The 20,986-nt window shown below is 42.1% G+C and overlaps 1 protein-coding gene across 11 annotated transcripts in view; it reads left to right on the top strand.

Moving 5' to 3' along the window:
* The window catches only part of supt20 (SPT20 homolog, SAGA complex component), a 119,597-nt gene that overhangs the window by 12,997 nt on the left and 85,614 nt on the right, over nucleotides 1-20,986 (top strand). For 10 of the 11 annotated variants that reach the window (XM_070892359.1, XM_070892368.1, XM_070892367.1 and 7 more), the window contains exons 2-7: nucleotides 2,969-3,055; nucleotides 5,662-5,697; nucleotides 5,813-5,871; nucleotides 5,965-6,031; nucleotides 7,694-7,820; nucleotides 8,083-8,186. In XM_070892359.1, the coding sequence (XP_070748460.1) occupies nucleotides 3,053-3,055; nucleotides 5,662-5,697; nucleotides 5,813-5,871; nucleotides 5,965-6,031; nucleotides 7,694-7,820; nucleotides 8,083-8,186 (396 nt within the window). In that variant the 5' untranslated portion in view covers nucleotides 2,969-3,052. The remainder of the gene's footprint in view (nucleotides 1-2,968; nucleotides 3,056-5,661; nucleotides 5,698-5,812; nucleotides 5,872-5,964; nucleotides 6,032-7,693; nucleotides 7,821-8,082; nucleotides 8,187-20,986) is intronic. The other variant, XM_070892358.1, reaches the window with a different exon arrangement.

Raw genomic sequence — 20,986 nt, 5'->3', positions numbered from 1 at the left:
AATAGGGATTGGTACAAGGAAGATGGCTTGCACCTAAACCAAGTAAGCACAAAGAGGCAGCAATTGAGAATCATTTAAATCAGATAGGTAGGAGGGAAAGCAGTCAGAAAGCCAGATCTCAGACAAGGTAGATCACAAGATAGAAGGTAGCCAACAGGTAGGTAAGGACAACGATACCCAGAGTGACATACAAGAACCAGAGGAACATGAAAGGAGGTGAGTCTGTAAGATGTATTTACTTAAATGCTGGAAACATTCATAAGGGAGGTTTAATTAGAAAGGGGAAAATAGAGCATGAGAGTAAGCTTGCAGGGAACATAAAAACTGACTGCAAAAGCTTCTACCGATATGTGAAGAGAAAACGATTAGTGAAGACTAATGTAGGTCCCTTGCAGTCAGAATTAGGTGAATTCATAATGAGGAGCAAGGAAATGGCAGACCAATTGACCAAATACTTTGGTTCTGTCTTCACTAAGGAAGACACTAATAACCTCCCGAAAATACTAGGGAACCCGAGGGTCTAGTGAGAAGGGGAACTGAGGGAAATCCTTATTAGTCAGGAAATGGTGTTGGGGAAATTGAAGGGACTGAAGGCCGATAAATCTCCAGGGCCTGATAGTCTGCATCCCAGAGTACTTAATGAAGTGGCACTAGAAATAGTAGATGCATTGGTGGTCATTTTCCAACATTCCATGGACTCTGGATCAGTTCCTATGGATTGGAGGGTAGCTAATGTAACCCCACTTTTTAAAACAGGAGGGAGAGAGAAAACATGGAATTATAGACCGGTCAACTTGACATCGGTGATGGGGAAAATGCTGGAGTCAATTAGTAAAGATACAATAGCAGCGCATTTGGAAAGCAGTGACAGGATCGGTCCAAGTCAGCATGGATTTATGAAAGGGAAATCATGCTTGACAAATCTTTTGAGAATGTAACTAGTAGAGTGGATAAGCAAGAACCAGTAGATGTGGTGTATTTGGACTTTCAAAAGGCTTTTGACAAGGCCCCACACAAGAGATTAGTGTGCAAAATTAAGGCACATAGTATTGCGGGTAATATATTGATGTGGGTAGAGAAATGGTTGGCAGACAGGAAGCAGAGAGTCGGGATAAACGGGTCCTTTTCAGAATGGCAGGCAGTGACTAGTGGGGTGCCGCAGCGCCTTGTGCTGGGACCCCAGCTATTTACAATTTACATCAATGATTTGGATGAAGGAATTGAGTGTAATATCTCTAAGTTTGCAGATGACACTAAGCTGGGTGGTGGTGTAAGCTGTGAGGAGGATGCTAAGAGGCCGCAGGTTGACTTGGACAGGTTAGGTGAGTGGGCAAATGCATGGCAGATGAAGTATAATGTTGATGTAAAAACCCAGCTGGTTCTCTTAATTTCCTTTAGGGAAGGGGACCTGCCACCCTTACTAGTCTGGCTGACACATAACTCCAGTCCCACACTACAAAGTTGACTCTGCCTCCAAGATAACTAGAGATGGCAGGAAATGCTGCCTTCCAAGTGGCACCCACATCCCAAAAACAAATATTTTTTAAAAAAATGTAAATGATCTGGATTAAGAAACCCAGTGGTCAAATTTGCAAATGATACAAAACTACGAGTGTCAATGGATTTGGAAGAAGCAGCTCAGAAATTATAGAATGATAGGATATAATATATATCTGAGTGGAAACATGGCAGATTAAATTTAATATAAACAAATATAAAGCACTAAACATAGGGGAAAAAATTAGCATCTGATGTACTCCAAGGATGGTGTTGAAAAAGCTACGGATGAAGCCAAAAGAAACCTAAGAGTTTTAGTAAACTCTAGGATCAGAATGTCCAACCACTGCAGAACACCAATCAGCAAAGCGAATAGAAAATTAAACTACGTAGCCAAAACAGTAGAATACAAGTTATGGGAAGTCATAGCCAAACTCTGGTCAGATTGCACCTTGAATACTGCCTCCTCTTCTGGTGGCCAAGACACAAAGGAGAGATTCAGGCTGTGGAGGCAGTGCCACAGGCTGATCCCTAATGTCAGTTTCCAAGTTATAAGGAAAGACTGGAGAAACGTGAGCTTTCCCGTCTGTATTGGAGGTGGTTGAGAGGGTTATCGGATAATTAGGGGAATTAAAAAAAGATAAAAGTCAGAATATTACTTTTAAGTTAAATAGCAAGAGTAGGACAAGGGACATAGATTCAAACTTATAAATGTCAGGAAATTCTTCTTGCACAGAGTAATCAATGGGAATCTTTTAAGAAACAATTGGATGCTGAATTGGAGGAACTTTAAGATCTTTTTGTGTGGATGTACTCGGCTATGACTCCAGCCACTGGAGGGTCCCCCGATTCCCATTAATATCAGTTTTACTGTGGCTTCTTGGTGGTACACTCAGTGGAATGCTGTCTTGATGTCAAGGGAAGTCACTCTCGCCTCAACTCAGGAATTCAAATCTTGTGTCCAAGGCTGTAATGAGGTAGGGGGCCGAATGGTCCCGGCAGAACCTAAACTGAGTATCGGTAAGCAAGGTATTAGTGAGAAAGCGCCAATTGATACTGCTCTTAATGACAATTATATAAATTCTGAATAACTAGTGGCTCTAGTTAGTATGCCCAATTTACCATACAAGTCCCCCAACATTGGTTGAGCCACTGGGAAGTGCTGACTGGGCCAGAAGAATTGTGTGGTGCTGTTCCTGAACACCTGCAATGTACTGGCTGAAGTTTTACCCATGGAATGATGTGAAGGAACCTGAAGAGGACAGAAAGATGCATTTAAAAAAGTAACTTATTTAAATACTCTAAATAAAAACATAACTGGTAATTCACCCATTTGGAATATAAATAATTGATCTTTCTCATGCCTTGGGGTGTTTTACTAAATTAAAGGTGCTATATTAATGCAAATTGTTGTTGTTTAGAGGCTTTGTGAAAGTCCTGCAAAATAATGAACTAATTTTGCTTTCAACAGAGTTCGAAGTCTGTTGGAGAACCATGACTTTGTGGCTGCATTCATGATTTCTCTTCTGATACCTGAGGTCTGATTCCTTTCATAATGGTGAGTTTTGTGCAGTTTTCTTGTTAACATCGGAATTAAAAAAATGTTTTAGCTAATTAGTATCCATTTGTTGATAAAGTTGTTTTTGTTTAAAAATTAATTGCAAAAAAGTTATTTTTAAAAAGTTATCAGGAATTGTACAAACGTTTAACTAACTTTGAGGCATGGTAACACCATGGTTAGAACATTGAATGCTGTCTTTTACAAAAAAAAGATAAAATGGAAATTAATAGCTGGCCTTAAGTTTTAATATTTTAGTTGTGAGCTGATTATGGATGGGAGATGCCACTTATCTAGAAGGCAACAACAGGATGTGGAATTAGTTTTAGATTTTTTTTTACAGGATTGTGTGACACAGGAAGTTAGGTTGGTCTTTCACCTCTATCTATCTTCAATTCCAGCACTGATTGATGAGATGAAAGTCTTGTCTGCTGGTTGTAAAGTTTGTTTGTGAAATTGTTTTGGCAAACCTTAACTCAATTCCTAGTGGGCACGAGTCTACTGCAGAAAACTGTCCAAAATTGGAACTAAAGTAGTAGTCTCACACAGGATGGCTAGTGTTGGGAATGGAAAAGGTCGTCTTGGTACTTTGTTGGAGTTGAAGCTAAGGCATATAATTGTGTCAATAAAGACAGAGCTTGACCCTGCATCTAAGGGTGGAATACCTGGTTATGCTTGATGTTGGCTGCGTGTGTTTGAAATGAGCTATAGTTCCATTTCTCAGTGTTGCCATCCTTTATCTTCATGGGTGGAAAAATGCACATTGTTAAGCACCAATAATTCACACTGCTTTATTTTGTAAAGCCTGATGTGAGAAATTAAAGTGGAAGCCCCAAAGAGCAGTTGATGGCAAGTGTACATAAAATAAGAACAGTGAATGCTAGAACTTTGAATTAAAACAGAAAATATCGATCAGTCAGCATCAGAAAGGTCGTCAAACTGAAACATTAACTCTGTTTCTCTCTCCACAGATGCTGCCTCACCTGCTGAGTATTTCCAGCATTTTCTGTTTTTATTTCAGAAAGAGGTGGACAGGTTAACATTTCATTTTAAACCAGAGCATCTCTAGTAATGGCTCCCGCCCCCACACCGTTACATGCAGAGGTCCCAAGAATCCAGCCTCGGCCTCCCCATGCTCATCTACATGCTACCCCAGGCGACATCATCTGCAGACATGGTGCCAGCTTTCATATGTACGCTGACTTTGCCCAGCTCTATCTCTCCACCACCTCTCTCAATCCCTCTACTGCCTCTGTATTGTCAGATAGCTAGTCTGACATTCAGTCTTGGATGAGCTTCAATTTCCTCCAGCTAAACATTGGAAAGACTAAAGCCATCACCTCCAGCCCCCACTACAAACTCTACCCTTGCCACTGATTCCTTCTCCTTCTCCGGTCAGTCTAGGGCTGAACCAGATTCTTGGTAGCCTCTATGTCCTATGTCATGGAGCTGAGCCTTCAACCCTATATCCTCTCCATCGCAAAGACCGTCTACTTCCACCTGTAACATTGCCCGCCTCTGCCCCTATCAGCCCATCAGCTGCTAAAACCCTCATGCTTGCCTTTGTTGTCTTCACACTCGACTGTTCCAATGATCTGGCCACCCATCCTCCACTCTCCCTAAACTTTAGATCATCTAAAACTTTCCTACAGGACCCTCCTCTCCTTAAAACCCATTTCTTTGACCAAGCCTTTGGTCATCCTTGGCAATATCTGCTCTTCTGTCCACTTTTCAATGCTGTTAATTAGATACATTTGCTTGAAAGAATGTTAAGCCATGTTGTGCATTTGTTTCTGGCATGTTGTGTCTGCTCTCACTTTCATATTCAAGTTGGCACACCACTATTTCTGCAACAGGCAATAAGTTGGAGGTTGTTTGGATATGCTAATTTCTGACTCAGCGGTGTTATACTGTGAACTTAGTTCTTTATTCTTAACCTTTTTAAAAAAAAAATTAATTTGTGGTAGAAAAGGGGATACAATCTATTAATTCACCTCCTCCAAGTAATTTAGTTCCCTGTTGCTATAAACAAGGAATTATTTGCACTAAACCGAATACTCATTCCCTCACACTTCGATTCTTACAGTTACTTGTTTATACAATTATATTTTCAACAAGTTAAAACCTGAAATCATATTTCTGAAATGTAATATTTTGGGTTGAGTTATACATTCCAAATTGGTCCTGGTGGAAACAGGATCAATGGTTTTAATGATGCTGATTTGGATTCATGCAGGTATAATCTGGTAATGGAGTGGAAGCAATTATTTCCTTCATTACAACCAGTGAATCACTTGTAAAATTGTTGCTTCCTGCATATGCAGGAAGAATTCTTGTGGGGGTTTGGGAAGCAAAACAATCAAGTAGTGAATTTTTGTTCACTATTTAATATAAATATATATAAACAGCTTAAATAATCTGCTCTTTGGATTGTTTTTTCCTGGAGTATTCCTTTAAAGCAATATATCCATTGTTGGGATGCCCAATAATTTGGCTTACTATATATTAAAAAAGGTGGGACATTCTAGAAGGAATTCCCAAAACTATGGATTTCAGGTTGCTTAGTATCTTTAGCATTCCTTAGTAAAACCATTTTTTTTCTGCAGTATCACGCTTTGGAGTATGCATTGGACCGTGCAGAGGTGAGTCATCTCCAGCAACTCATCTATTCTGCTGTGTAGTATTGCACTGCCACTCTTATTAAACCTGTTACTCAGTTATTCAGTATATATAATGATTTATTTTTATTTTTTGTAGTACATAATTGGATGTGCCAGGCAACGACCTCCAAAAAGAAGACATTCATCTAGTGGCAGGTGGTACTCCATAATTAAAATATTTTAAAATTTAATATATATTTTTGACTTACAAAGTTTAAAAACATTGAATTTTAAAACTTGTTATTTTAGGAAATCTGTACATCAGAAACTGTATGACTTGTACATGGAAGAATGTGAAAAAGAACCAGAGCTGAAGGTATGCACAACTGATGCACGAATCTATGGTTCCTTTGAGCTATTTAGTTCTGCTTGAAATTTACAGGAAAATATTCTTGAAACCATTAACAATTAAGATTTAAAATTCGTATCTTATTTATTTGTCAAATAGTCCACAAGTAGAGGGAAAGAATATTACATCCATAGCTTCCCCTTTTGTTTTAGGTCCTACCTTAATGGTTTCGTTTGCCTGGCTTATCAAGTACTCGCATAAAATCCTAAATGTAACTAGGTTTATGAAATCGTTAAACCCATATTTGAATATTTTTAAAAGCTTTAAGAATCATGAAAACTTAGTTTTAAATGTTTCTAGTTGATTAAGATAAGGTCCAGTAGGCTGTCAGAAGGCTCTGTCAGTGTATGCTGTGAATAGATGAGCCATACAGAGTGAAAAGTTCCCAGGCTCAACTCTTGATGTGAACCGATTTAGCTGACTTCAACTGTTGGGGATCCTACAATTGGCCGTAATGCTTTTGCGTCAAAGGTTAAAATCAGCAAGGTTTCCACTCCCGATTGTTACCTGCGGACCTTTGCTAGAAGTACATGTGTGGATTTTGAAGCAAGGCTATCACTGTGCTGTGGTTAAAAAGGTTAAATAATGAGGACAGGTTGCATTAGACTAGGTTTGTATTCCCTTGAGTATAAAAGATTAAAAGGTGATCTAAAAAAGGATTTGATTGGATGGATAGAGGGAAACTATTTCCTCTGGTGGGAAAGTCCAGAACTTGGCTGTTCAAGGGTGATGTCAGGAAGCACTTCACACAAAGGGTAGTGGATATCTGGAACTCTCTCCTCCAAAAAGCTGTTGAGGCTAGGGTCATTGCAGATTTCAAAACTTGTTTCAGCAAGGGTATTAAGAGATACGGAACCAAGGAGGGTATATGGAATTAAGATACAGATCAGCCATGATCTAATTGAACAGGCTCGAGGGACTGAATGGCCGATCCTTGTTTCGATGTTAAATAGCCTGCTGATGTTGTCGAGGCTCATGCATGAAAAATGGCCACGGCAAGGTGTCAGTGATTGCAGAACAATGCCTCACATTGAGGCAACATATTTAGAAGAGGAGATTGGGGGAGAAAATATGATATTTGCAAAGGAACCTGCTGTTATTGTTACCTTGGGTTATTTTAATGCCCTTATAAAATACCCTCACAGCCTCTTTGATAAAATGCAACATCCCCACCGGCACCTGGGAGTCCCTGGCCCAAGACCGCCCTAAGTGGAGAAAGAGCATCCGGGAGGGCGCTGAGCACCTCGAGTCTTGTCGCCGAGAGCATGCAGAAACCAAGCGCAGACAGCGGAAGGAGCGTGCGGCAAACTAGACTCTTCCACCCGCCACCCCCCCCTTCCTTCAATGACTGTCTGTCCCACCTGTGACTGTAATTCCCGTATTGGATTGTACAGTCACCTGAGAACTCACTTTTAGAGTGGAAGCAAATCATCCTCGATTTCGAGGGACTGCCCATGATGATGATAAAATAACATACCCTGCAAGTGCAATATTTATAGATAGCTGCATCACTTTTGTAAAGAACATATTAATAACGATATAACTTAATGCAAGTAGTGATATTCAGCTGTTTGCCATAGAGCAGAATTTGACAGTTGTTTAAAGTGTAAATTTCTGATTAATTCTCAGAGATTAAGGCGAAATGTTAACCTGCTGGAGAAACTGGTTATGCAAGAAAGAGTGTCGTGTCTTGTTGTAAATCTATATCCAGGAAATGAAGGCTATTCTCTGATGCTTCGAGGGAAAAATGGATCAGGTAGCATTACTTATCATTTGTAGACTATTAATTAAAAGAGCTTTATAAATATCCGTGAGAAAATATCCATGCAGTTTTATTATTGCAAACATTGCCTTTCATCTGGTTTCTTGCAGATATATAAAAATATTTAGAGTGCAATTGGGAGAGTAATGCATATACCATTGCCTGTATGTGTGTTTAAAAAAAAGTCTTAAGTTGTGTAAATTTTTTTATATTCGAATATTTTATTTTTTTAAATCGGTACTTGTAATAAATTCAGATTCGGAAACAATCCGGTTGCCTTATGAGGAGGGAGAGTTGCTGGAATACTTGGATGCAGAAGAGCTACCACCAATTCTTGTAGATCTTTTGGAAAAATCTCAGGTGAGGTAAAATATGTAAGAGTGGGAACTTCATGATCAAATGATTCTGTGGGGGAGGCACGTTAGAAAACTCCCCTTTTCCACTGTACAAAAAAATTGTGTTTTGTGGGGTAGGAGCTACCCTGGGAACACCATCAGCTACACTACTGATTGACTGACTGAGTGTAGGTTCCATTCTGAGACTGAAGTATCCATAAGAACTAGGAGCAGGAGTAGGCCATTTGGCCCCTCGAGCCTGCTCCGCCATTTAATAAGATCATGGCTGATCTGATCATGGACTCTGGTCCATTTCCCTGCCCGCTCCCCATAACCCGTTATTCCCTTATCGGTTAAGAAACTGTCTATCTCTGTCTTAAATTTATTCAATGACCCAGCTCTCTGAGGCAGCGAATTTCACAGATTTACAACCCTCTGAGCGAAGAAATTCCCCCTCATCTCTGTTTTAAATGGACAGCCTCTTATTCTAAGATAATGCCCCCTAGTTCTAATGTCCCCTATCAGTGGAAACATCCTCTCTGCACCCACCTTGTCAAGCCCCCTCATAATCTTATGTTTCGATAAGATCACCTCTCATTCTTCTGAATTCCAATGAGTAGAGGCCCAAGCTACTCAATCTTTCTTCATAAGTCAACCCCCTCATCTCCGGAATGAACCTAGTGAACCTTCTCTGAACTGTCTCTAAAGCAAGTATATTCATATTAAATATGGAAACCAAAACTGTATGCAGTATTCCAGGTGTGGCCTCACCAATACCCTGTATAACTGTAGCAAGATTTCCCTGCTTTTATACTCCATCCCCTTTGCATTAAAGACCAAGATTCCATTGGCCTTCCTGATCACTTGCTGTACCTGCATACTATCCTTTTTTGTTTCATGCACCAGGATCCCCAAGTCCCGCTGTACTGCAGCACTTCGCAAATTTTCTCCATTTAAATAATAACTTGCTCTTCAATTTTTTTTCTGCCAAAGTGCATAACCTCACACTTTCCAACATTATCCATCTGCCAAATTTTTGCCCACTCACTCAGCCTCTCCATGTTCTTTTACAGGTTTTTTTTTGTCCTCACATTGCTTTTCCTCCCATCTTTGTATCGTCAGCAAACTTGGCTACGTTACACTCGGTCCCTTCATCCAAGTCATTAATATAGATTGTAAATAGTTGGGGTCCTAGCACTGATCCCTGTGGCATCCCAATAGTTACGGATTGACAACCCGAGAATGAACCATTTATCCCGACTCTGCTTTCTGTTAGATAGCCAATCCTCCATCCATGCTAATCATCATCTCATAGGCAGTCCTTCGAAACAAGGATGACTTGCTTCCACGCCAAAAAGGGATGAGTTCACAGGTGTTTCAACGAAGGACCTAATATTCCAGATCCCGAACTACATTTTGAAGGATGGAAGATGCCTGTGCATGGATTTTTTTAACATGTGGTGGCCGTTGCACACCAGCCACCACACGGGCTTGACAGAGCTAGGTCTTGGTCCAGTGGCAAGGATTACCCAAGACAACTGAAGTCCTGCTCTGCTGCACGGGCCCAGTGTGCACACATATCACAGTGTGGGCTAGCTCGTGCTGCCCCTGGGCCCTCACCTCTTCTGGCCCTGAACTCTCTCCTCTCTCGGGTCCTGATCACATCGCTCTACATTCTCTCGCCGCTCCTGCTGTACCTGCCCACGCTCCAATCACCAACCTGGATCTTGATGACGTCACTCTTTGCTGCCGTCGCCTTCCTGCACCAGCTCGCACTGCTCCCTGAAGTAGTATGCCTCCACGCTGCTCCCGAGGCCGCTCGCCGCTCCTTTCAAGGCCCCATCTGCCGCTGATGTTCTCATGCAGGTCGGGGCCTCCACACTGTTCCCGAGGCCGCTTGCCGCTCCTTTTATGGCCCCGACCTGCCGCTGGTGTTCTCATCCATGCTAATATATTACCCCCAAACCCGTGAACTTTTATCTTGTGCAGTAACCTTTTATGTGGCACCTTGACAAATGCCTTCTGGAAGTCCAAATACATCACATCCACTGGTTCCCCTTTATCCTGTTCATTACATCCTCAAAGAACTCCAGCAAATTTGTCAAACGTGACTTCCCCTTCATAAATACTTGCTGACACTGCCTGAACTGAAATATGATTTTTCAAATGTTCTGCTACTGCTTCTTTAATAATGGGCATTTTCTCAACCACAAATGCTAGGCTAACTGGTCTATAGTTTACTGCTTTTTGTCTGTCTCCTTTTTTAAATAGGGGCATTACATTTGCAGTTTTTCAATCTGCTGGGACCTCCCTAGAATCCAGGGAATTTTGGTAAATTACAACCAATGCATCCACTATCCCTGCCGCTACTTCTCTTAAGACCCTAGGATGCAAGCCATCAGGTCCAGGGGATTTATCCACCTTTAGTCCCATTATCTTACTGAGTACCACCTCCTTAGTGATTGTGATTGTGTTAAGTTCCTTCACCCATCCCCCTCCCCCCACCCCCCCCCAAAACCCATAGCCTCTTGACTATCCACTTTTGGCATATTTTTAGTGTCCTCCACCGTAAAGACTGATATAAAATATTTGTTCAAAGTTTCTGCTATTTCCATGTTCCCCATCACTAATTCCCCGGTCTCATCTTCTAAGGGAAGAACATTCAATTGAGCCACTTTTTTCCTTTTTATATACCTGTAGAAATTCTTGCGATCTCTTTTTATATTTCGTGCTAGTTTACTTTCATAGTCTATCTTCCCTTTCTTAATCATCTTTTTAGTCATTCTTTGCTGGCTTTTGAAAACTTCCCAATCTTCTGTCCTCCCACTAGTTTTGACCACTTTGTATGCCCTTGTTTTTAATTGGATACCGTCCTTTATTTCTTTAGTTAGCCACGGATGGCTATCTTCTTTTACACATAAGAACATAAGAATTAGGAACAGGAGTAGGCCATCTAGCCCCTCGAGCCTGCTCCGCCATTCAACAAGATCATGGCTGATCTGGCCGTGGACTCAGCTCCACTTACCCGCCCGCTCCCCATAACCCTTAATTCCCTTATTGGTTAAAAATCTATCTATCTGTGACTTGAATACATTCAATGAGCTAGCCTCAACTGCTTCCTTGGGCAGAGAATTCCACAGATTCACAACCCTCTGGGAGAAGAAATTCCTTCTCAACTCGGTTTTAAATTGGCTCCCCCGTATTTTGAGGCTGTGCCCCCTAGTTCTAGTCTCCCCGACCAGTGGAAACAACCTCTCTGCCTCTATCTTGTCTATCTCTTTCATTATTTTAAATGTTTCTATAAGATCACCCCTCATCCTTCTGAACTCCAACGAGTAAAGACCCAGTCTACTCAATCTATCATCATAAGGTAACCCCCTCATCTCCGGAATCAGCCTAGTGAATCGTCTCTGTTCCCCCTCCAAAGCTAGTATATCCTTCCTTAAGTAAGGTGACCAAAACTGCACGCAGTACTCCAGGTGCGGCCTCACCAATACCATATACAGTTGCAGAAGGATCTCCCTGCTTTTATACTCCATCCCTCCCGCAATGAAGGCCAACATTCCATTCGCCTTCCTGATTACCTGCTGTACCTGCAAACTAACTTTTTGGGATTCATGTACAAGGACCCCCAGGTCCCTCTGCACCGCAGCATGTTGTAATTGCTCCCCATTCAAATAATATTCCCTTTTACTGTTTTTTTTTTCCACAAGGTGGATGACCTCACACTTTCCGACATTGTATTCCATCTGCCAAACCTTAGCCCATTTGCTTAACCTATCTAAATCTCTTTGCAGCCTCTCTGTGTCCTCTACACAACCCGCTTTCCCACTAATCTTTGTGTCATCTGCAAATTTTGTTACACTACACTCTGTCCCCTCTTCCAGGTCATCTATGTATATTGTAAACAGTTGTGGTCCCAGCACCGATCCCTGTGGCACACCACTAACCACCGATTTCCAACCCGAAAAGGACCCATTTATCCCAACTCTCTGCTTTCTGTTAGCCAGCCAATTCTCTATCCATGCTAATACATTTCCTCTGACTCTGTGTACCTTTATCTTCTGCAGCAACCTTTTGTGTGGCACCTTATCGAATGCCTTTTGAAAATCTAAATACACCACATCCATCGGTACACCTCTATCCACCATGCTCGTTATATCCTCAAAGAATTCCAGTAAATTAGTTAAACATGATTTGCCCTTCATGAATCCATGCTGCGTCTGCTTGATTGCACTATTTCTATCTAGATGTCCCGCTATTTCTTCCTTAATGATAGTTTCAAGCATTTTCCCCACTACAGATGTTAAACTAACCGGCCTATAGTTACCTGCCTTTTGTCTGCCCCCTTTTTTAAACAGAGGCGTTACATTAGCTGCTTTCCAATCTGCTGGTACCTCCCCAGAGTCCAGAGAATTTTGGTAGATTATAACGAATGCATCTGCTATAACTTCCGTCATCTCTTTTAATACCCTGGGATGCATTTCATCAGGATCAGGGGACTTGTCTACCTTGAGTCCCATTAGCCTGTCCAGCACTACCCCCGTAGTGATCGTGATTGTCTCAAGGTCCTCCCTTCCCACATTCCTGTGACCAGCAATTTTTGGCATGGTTTTTGTGTCTTCCACTGTGAAGACCGAAGCAAAATAATTGTTTAAGGTCTCAGCCATTTCCACATTTCCCATTATTAAATCCCCCTTCTCATCTTCTAAGGGACCAACATTTACTTTAGTCACTGTTTTCCGTTTTATATATCGGTAAAAACTTTTACTATCCGTTTTTATGTTTTGCGCAAGTTTATCTTCGTAACCTATCTTTCCTTTCTTAGTCATTCTTTGCTGTCGTTTAAAATTTTCCCAATCTTCTATTTTCCCACTAACCTTGGCCACCTTATACGCATTGGTTTTTAATTTGATACTCTCCTTTATTTCCTTGGTTATCCACAGCTGGTTATCCCTTCTCTTACCGCCCTTCTTTTTCACTGGAATATATTTTTGTTAAACACTATGAAAGAGCTCCTTAAAAGTCCTCCACTGTTCCTCAATTGTGCCACCGTTTAGTCTGTGTTTCCAGTCTACTTTAGCCAACTCTGCCCTCATCCCACTGTAGTCCTCTTTGTTTAAACATAGTACGCTCGTTTGAGACACTACTTCCTCACCCTCAATCTGTATTACAAATTCAACCATACTGTGATCACTCATTCCGAGAGGATCTTTTACCAGGAGATCGTTTATTATTCCTGTCTCATTACACAGGACCAAATCTAAGATAGCTTGCTCCCTTGTAGGTTCTGTAACATACTGTTCTAAGAAACAATCCCGTATGCATTCTATGAATTCTTCCTCCAGGCTACCCCGTGCGATTTGATTTGACCAATCGATGTGTAGGTTAAAATCCCCCATGATTACTGCCGTTCCTTTTTCACATGCCTCCATTATTCCCTTGATTATTGCCTGCCCCACCGTTATTATTTGGGGGCCTATAAACTATGTCCACCAATGACTTTTTCCCCTTACTATCTCTAATCTCCACCCACAGTGATTCAACATTTTGTTCATTCGAGCCAATATCGTCTCTCACAACTGCCCTGATATCATCCTTTATTAACAGAGCTACCCCACCTCCTTTCCCTTCTTGTCTATCTTTCCGAATCGTCAGATACCCCTGTATGTTTAATTCCCAGTCTTGGCCACCCTGCAACCACGTTTGCACCAAATCATACCCATTTGTAATGATTTGTGCCGTCAATTCATTTACTTTATTTCGAATGCTGCGTGCGTTTAGGTAGAGTGTTTTAATACTAGTTTTTAAACCATGATTTTTAGTTTTGACCCCTCCTGCAGCCCCTTTATATTCAGTGGCCCTTTTTGTTTTTTGCCTTGGGTTTCTCTGCCGTCCACTATTACTCATCTCCTTTCTGTCTTTTGCTTTTGTCTCCTTTTTGTTTCCCTCTGTCTCCCTGCATTGGTTCCCATCCCCCTGCCATATTAGTTTAATTCCTCCCCAACAGCACTAGCAAACACTCCCCCTGGGACATTGGTTCCGGTCCTGCCTAGATGCAGACCATCCGGATTGTACTGGTCCCACCTCCCCCAGAACCGGTTCCAATGCCCCAGGAATTTGAATCCCTCCCTGTTGCATCACTGCTCAAGCCACGTATTCATCTGAGCTATCCTGCGATTCTTACTCTGACTAGCACGTGGCACTGGTAGCAATCCTGAGATTACTACTTTTGAGGTCCTACGTTTTAATTTAGCTCCTAGCTCCTTAAATTCATCTCGTAGGACCTCATCCCTTTTTTTACCTATATCGTTGGTACCAATGTGCACCGCGACCACTGGCTGTTCACCCTCCCTTTTCAGAATGTCCTGCACCCGAGACATCCTTGACCTTTGTACCAGGGAGGCAACATCCTTTCCTCCTCACTGGAATATATTTTTCTTGAGAGTTATGAAATATCTCCTTAAATGTACGCCCCTGTTCATCAACCGGCCTACACTTTAATCTATTTTCGCAGTCCACTTTAGCCAACTCTGCCCTCATACCTTTGTAGTCTCCTTTATTTAAGCTTAGTATGCTGGTTTGAGATCCAACTTTCTCACCCTCCATCTGAATTTAAAATTCAACCATGCTATGATCACTCATTTCAAGGGGATCCTTTACTAGGAGATTGTTTATTAATTCTGTTTCATTACACAGGACCAGATCTAAGATAACCTGCCCCCTGGTTGGTTCTGTTACATACTGCTCAAGGAACCCGTCCTTCATGCACTCTTCCTCAAGGCTATCCTGGCCAATTTGATTTGTCCAATCAATCCCCTAAACTTAAATCTGCAATTGATCCCAGAAGAATTGTTTGCCATCGGCATAAAAACCCATCAGAGAGGAACATCCGAAAGTTAGAATTTTGGATACTGATCCTTTTTGACCCAAGCAATATCTTGCTCCCCCTCTCGGAGTAGCAGGGTGCTGCACTGAGATTTAAATGACCCCATTCCCTGGATTCTTTATGGAGTCACAGCCAGGCTAAAGAAGCTGGCAGAAGTATTGCCACGATGAACATCCGATGGCACAATTGCATTGCAGAGTATTCTCTTCCCCAGTGTGTTTTACTATATAATAGTCAACTGGCATATTATATACTTTCTACTTTAAAGTAAGTGTAAAATCAATATCTGTTTTTATGCTGCTTAGAAAATCTAGTCCCAACTTTGCAATTGGAAAAATTTGCCAAACGCGAGTATCCGAAGATTTGGCAAATTTACCAACTCTGTGTAGTAACTGAATTACAATTAAAGTGGCTGGCATTAGGAAATACATAACTCCCAGACTTTTAATGTAAATTATTTTTATCTTTTACTAGTTTGTTTCCTATGGCCTTGTCCAAGGCCAAATTTAACATTTCTGTACAAATCTGCATAAGAAAGTGGATGGATACATGGATCGGTTTCTTTTGTTGGTGTATATTTTTAAAAATCATGGCCCTTCCCCCATCCCACCTATGACACTCCTGTGGCCATTTGACCGTGGCCTTTATTTCTGTGAGTGACATTTACCCACACTCCATTTCACCCCATCCCCTCAACCAAGACCTAGTCTCACGGCTGAGCCATAGCATTCCTTGAAGTGGGTGCAGTTAGAGGTTCTTCCTTCCCCATCCATCCCCTTACCTCAGCATAAATGTCTATTATAAAATTACTTGATACAATTAAAATAATTATAAATTTATGAAATGATTAATATTGCAATTTGTAAATATAAAAATATTGTAAATATAAATGTATACAATTTTTTATATAGCCCAGGGTCTGGTTGGAGTGTTCATAGATGTGAAAAACAGGAGAATGGTATTTTAAAAAGATACAACCTTGGAGGTGACAGTGGGTGGGAAGCAGGCCATAAACTGATCAAAGTTTAAGCTGAGGTGTATGGATGTAGTTGGACTGATAATGGGCCTCAAATTGAGCTCTATCACTGCTAGTCTGTGAGAAAAGACTGCATGCAGAGCCGGGTCGAGAGTCAGGAATGACAGCTAACTACTGGGTCATGGTTGGAGCAGTCGCAGGGCAGTTTCTGTTGTCCAGTTTATGCAAGTTGTTGTTATGGCCCTATCAGGAATTACAGTCTGATAACATGGCAAATTCTTATCTAGGGCTATGAATTCTGCTGTGTTCTACTTAAAGATGTTTAAGGATTTTGTTTCAAATGGAAATTTATCCACTAAAAACTAACTGGAAGTTCAAATACCAAGGCAGTTTCTGGGAAAAGAAAACAGTTGCCTACCAAACAGCTGCTGTACTGATTGTTATATCTGCCCTTGGACAGCATAACTTTGATTGACAAAGGATCTTAGAAACAGAAAATAGGAGCAATAGTAGGCCATTCAGCTTTTCAAGCCTGCACCGCCATTCAATATGATCATGGCCGATCCTCTATCTCAATACCATATTCCCGCTTTCTCCCCATACCCCTTGATGCCTTTTGTGTCACCTTCTTTAATATATTCAGTAACTTGGCCTCCACAGCCTTCTGTGGTGGAGGAGGATTTCCTGGAGTGCATAAGGGATGGTTTTCTAGACCAATATGTCGAGGAACCAACTAGGGGGGAGGCCATCTTAGACTGGGTGTTGTGTAATGAGAGAGGATTAATTAGCAATCTCATTGTGCGAGGCCTCTTGGGGAAGAGTGACCATAATATGGTGGAATTCTACATTAGGATGGAGAATGAAACAGTTAGTTCAGAGACCATGGTCCAGAACTTAAAGAAGGGTAACTTTGAAGGTATGAGGCGTGAATTGGCTAGGATAGATTGGCGAATGATACTTAAGGGGTTGACAGTGGATGGGCAATGGCAGACATTTAGAGACCGCATGGATGAACTACAATAATTGTACATCCCTGTCTGGCATAAAAATAAAAAAGGGAAGGTGGCTCAACCGTGGCTATCAAGGGAAATCAGGGATAGTATTAAAGCCAAGGAAATGGCATACAAATTGGCCAGAAATAGCAGTGAACCCAGGGACTGGGAGAAATTTAGAACTCAGCAGAGGAGGACAAAGGGTTTGATTAGGACAGGGAAAATAGAGTACGAGAGGAAGCTTGCAGGGAACATTAAGACGGATTGCAAAGGTTTCTATAGATATGTAAAGAGAAAAAGGTTAGTAAAGACAAACGTAGGTCCCCTGCAGTCAGAATCAGGGGAAGTCATAACGGGGAACAAAGAAATGGCGGACCAATTGAACAAGTACTTTGGTTCGGTATTCACTAAGGAGGACGCAAACAACCTTCCGGATAAAAAAGGGGTCAGAGGGTCTAGTAAGAAGGAGGAACTGAGGGAAATCCTTATTAGTCGGGAAATTGTGTTGGGGAAATTGATGGGACTGAAGGCCGATAAAACCCCAGAGCCTGATGGACTGCATCCCAGAGTACTTAAGGAGGTGGCCTTGGAAATAGCGGATGCATTGACAGTCATTTTCCAACATTCCATAGACTTTGGATCAGTTCCTATGGAGTGGAGGGTAGCCAATGTAACCCCACTTTTTAAAAAAAGGAGCGAGAGAGAAAACAGGGAATTGCAGACTGGTCAGCCTGACCTCAGTAGTGGGTAAAATGATGGGATGAATTATTAAGGATGTCATAGCAGCGCATTTGGAAAGAGGTGACATGATCGGTCCAAGTCAGCATGGATTTGTGAAAGGGAATTTTTTGAGGATGTTCCCAGTAGAGTGGACAAGGGAGAACCAGTTGATGTGGTGTATTTGGACTTTCAGAAGGTTTCCGATAAGGTCCCACACAAGAGATTAATGTGCAAAGTTAAAGCACATGGGATTGGGGGTAGTGTGCTGACGTGGATTGAGAACTGGTTGTCAGATAGGAAGCAAAGAGTAGGAGTAAATGGGTACTTTTTAGAATGGCAGGCAGTGACTAGTGGGGTACCGCAAGGTTCTGTGCTGGGGCCCCAGCTGTTTGCATTGTACATTAAATGTAGTATCTCCAAATTTGCGGATGACACTAAGTTGGGTGGCAGTGTGAGCTGCGAGGAGGATGCTATGAGGCTGCAGAGTGACTTGGATAGGTTAGGTGAGTGGGCAAATGCATGGCAACGAAGTATAATGTGGATAAATGTGAGGTTATCCACTTTGGTGGTAAAAACAGAGAGATAGACTATTATCTGAATGGTGACAGATTCGGAAAAGAGCAGGTGCAACGAGACCTGGGTGTCATGGTACATCAGTCATTGAAGGTTGGCATGCAGGTACAGCAGGCGATTAAGAAAGCAAATGGCATGTTGGCCTTCATAGCGAGGGGATTTGAGTACAGGGGCAGGGAGGTGTTACTACAGTTGTACAGGGCCTTGGTGAGGCCACACCTGGAGTATTGTGTACAGTTTTGGTCTCCTAACTTGAGGAAGGACATTCTTGCTATTGAGGGAGTGCAGCGAAAGTTCACCAGACTGATTCCCGGGATGGCGGGTCTGACATATCAAGAAAGACTGGATCAACTGGGCTTGTATTCACTGGAGTTCAGAAGAATGAGAGGGGATCTCATAAAAACGTTTAAAATTCTGACGGGTTTAGACAGGTTAGATGCAGGAAGAATGTTCCCAATGTTGGGGAAGTCCAGAACCAGGGGTCACAGTCTTAAGGATAAGGGGTAAGCCATTTAGGACCGAGATGAGGAGAAACTTCTTCACCCAGAGAGTGGTGAACCTGTGGAATTCTCTACCACAGAAAGTTGTTGAGGCCAATTCACTAAATATAATCAAAAAGGACTTAGATGTAGTCCTTACTACTAGGGGGATCAAGGGGTATGGTGAGAAAGCAGGAATGGGGTACTGAAGTTGCATGTTCAGCCATGAACTCATTGAATGGCGGTGCAGGCTCGAAGAGCCAAATGGCCTACTCCTGCACCTATTTTTCTATGTTTTCTATGAATCATTGATTCCAATCCTAGGTAAGAATATGGAAGTTGTTGGCCCATATTTTGCAGTCAGCGGCGAACGAACAGCCCTAGCCGTTTATTACACTTAACACTTGCCCGCAGACTTTCTGTGGAACTTGCAATTATTAGAAATCCAAAACAGCATAGTACCCTCTGCAGGGAATCTGGGACCTGCGAGAACAGGGTAAGCGACTCTGTATCTCCTTAGTCAATCAGATTGAAGAATCCTTTCTTAGGCATGCAGTCCAGGATTTTCCTTACCTCGGCGGGTCAGGGGCAGGCAATGTCGTTGGTGGGTCGTGGACCCGCTGCTGGCTCCATCCTGCTGTTGAAAATGAATTTACGTTGGTTGGGCTGGTTAAGTCCGCCTAGCACATTTCTCAGGCCAATTAGAGGAAGCGAGTCTGGTGATGTAATTCATGACGTGTCATCAGATGGTCTCATTAAAGGGACCATGGCCAACTTTCTTTTGACATTTGTGCTGTCAGTGTTTTACAGCATTTGCAAACACTGACAATGACTACACAGAAGCTGCACCCAGGTTCTCCCGTGACTACCTCCATTTGCTTATGGAGGGAGTCAGAGTACGCAGGGAGGTCCTCTTCCCTTCCGATGGATGGAAGAGATCTCCCCAGGAGACCAAAACAGCCTGGTTGCACATTGCACAGGAGGGCATAAGCAGGGATGTGGTCAGGATGACCTGGGTGCAGTGGCACAAACATTTCAATGATCTCATTAGATCAGGAAACGTTAGTACAAAGCCACACTCGACCTCATCCTGCTGTGCCTCTCATCACATCCCCATCACTCTACCCTACTCCTGCACATCATTACTCACACCAACTTACCTTGCACCTCCACCCACCCATCTTTATTTACATTATCACATCCGTCTTTCACTAGCCACCCCTCACACTCGCCCTCATCTTAGTGCAATCATGCCAACTAACAATTTACAAGGGTAGCCACTTAGCTGTTTTCTCCAAGGTTTACGTAAAGTTTCTATTAATGTGCTGTCAAACATTGAAATCTTTATTTTCAACACTTTCCTGTCTTGGACAAAGTTGTGCGCACCTTTTGGAAGTGACTAAGTGAGTTGCAGTGAATGGTGAGACATAACGGTACCCCACGCAATGATGATGAATGTGAAATGAATGGCTTGATCATTGTAGAGTCCTGGCGAATCGAATAACTAGGGCTATAAAGAGGGCTTTAAACTAAATAGTGGGGAGATGGATTCAGGTGAGCGGAAATTTAACCAGTCAAAGAGAAAGGAGAAGGAAATAGAGCAGGGTAGCGATGGGGGAAATTATAACAGAGTGTGACGGGAAGGGACAGAATGTATAAAAATAAGAGTGTCTCAGAAGATGCTGTCAAAGCATGGAAAAATGGTAAAAAGTCAAAATTAAAAGCTCTTTATTGGAATGCACGCAGCATTCGTAACAAGATAGATGAGTTGACGGCACAAATGGATATAAATGGGTATGATCTGATAGCCATAAAAGAGACATGCTTGCAAGGTGACCAAGGCTGGGAATTGAATATTCAAGGGTATTTGACAATTCGGAAGGATAGACAGAAAAGAAAGGGAGGTGGGGTAGCTCTGTTAATAAAAGATGAGATCAGTGCAGTAGTGAGAAATGATGAGGAGAAACTTCTTCACCCAGAGAGTTGTGAGCATGTGGAATTCTCTACCACAGAAAGTTGTTGAGGCCAGTTCGTTAGATATATTCAAAAGGGAGTTAGATGTGGCCCTTACGGCTAAAGGGATCAAGGGGAATTGGAGAGAAAGCAGGAATGGGGTACTGAAGTACATGATCAGCCTTGATCATATTGAATGGTGGTGCATGCTCGAAGGGCCGAATGGCCTCCTCCTGCACCTAT

The sequence above is a fragment of the Pristiophorus japonicus genome, chromosome 10 (genome assembly GCF_044704955.1).
Source record: "Pristiophorus japonicus isolate sPriJap1 chromosome 10, sPriJap1.hap1, whole genome shotgun sequence".
NCBI classification, from domain to species: Eukaryota; Metazoa; Chordata; class Chondrichthyes; family Pristiophoridae; genus Pristiophorus; species Pristiophorus japonicus.
Note: the sequence above shows the minus strand (reverse complement) of the source record. Positions and strands in the feature narration are given on the sequence as shown.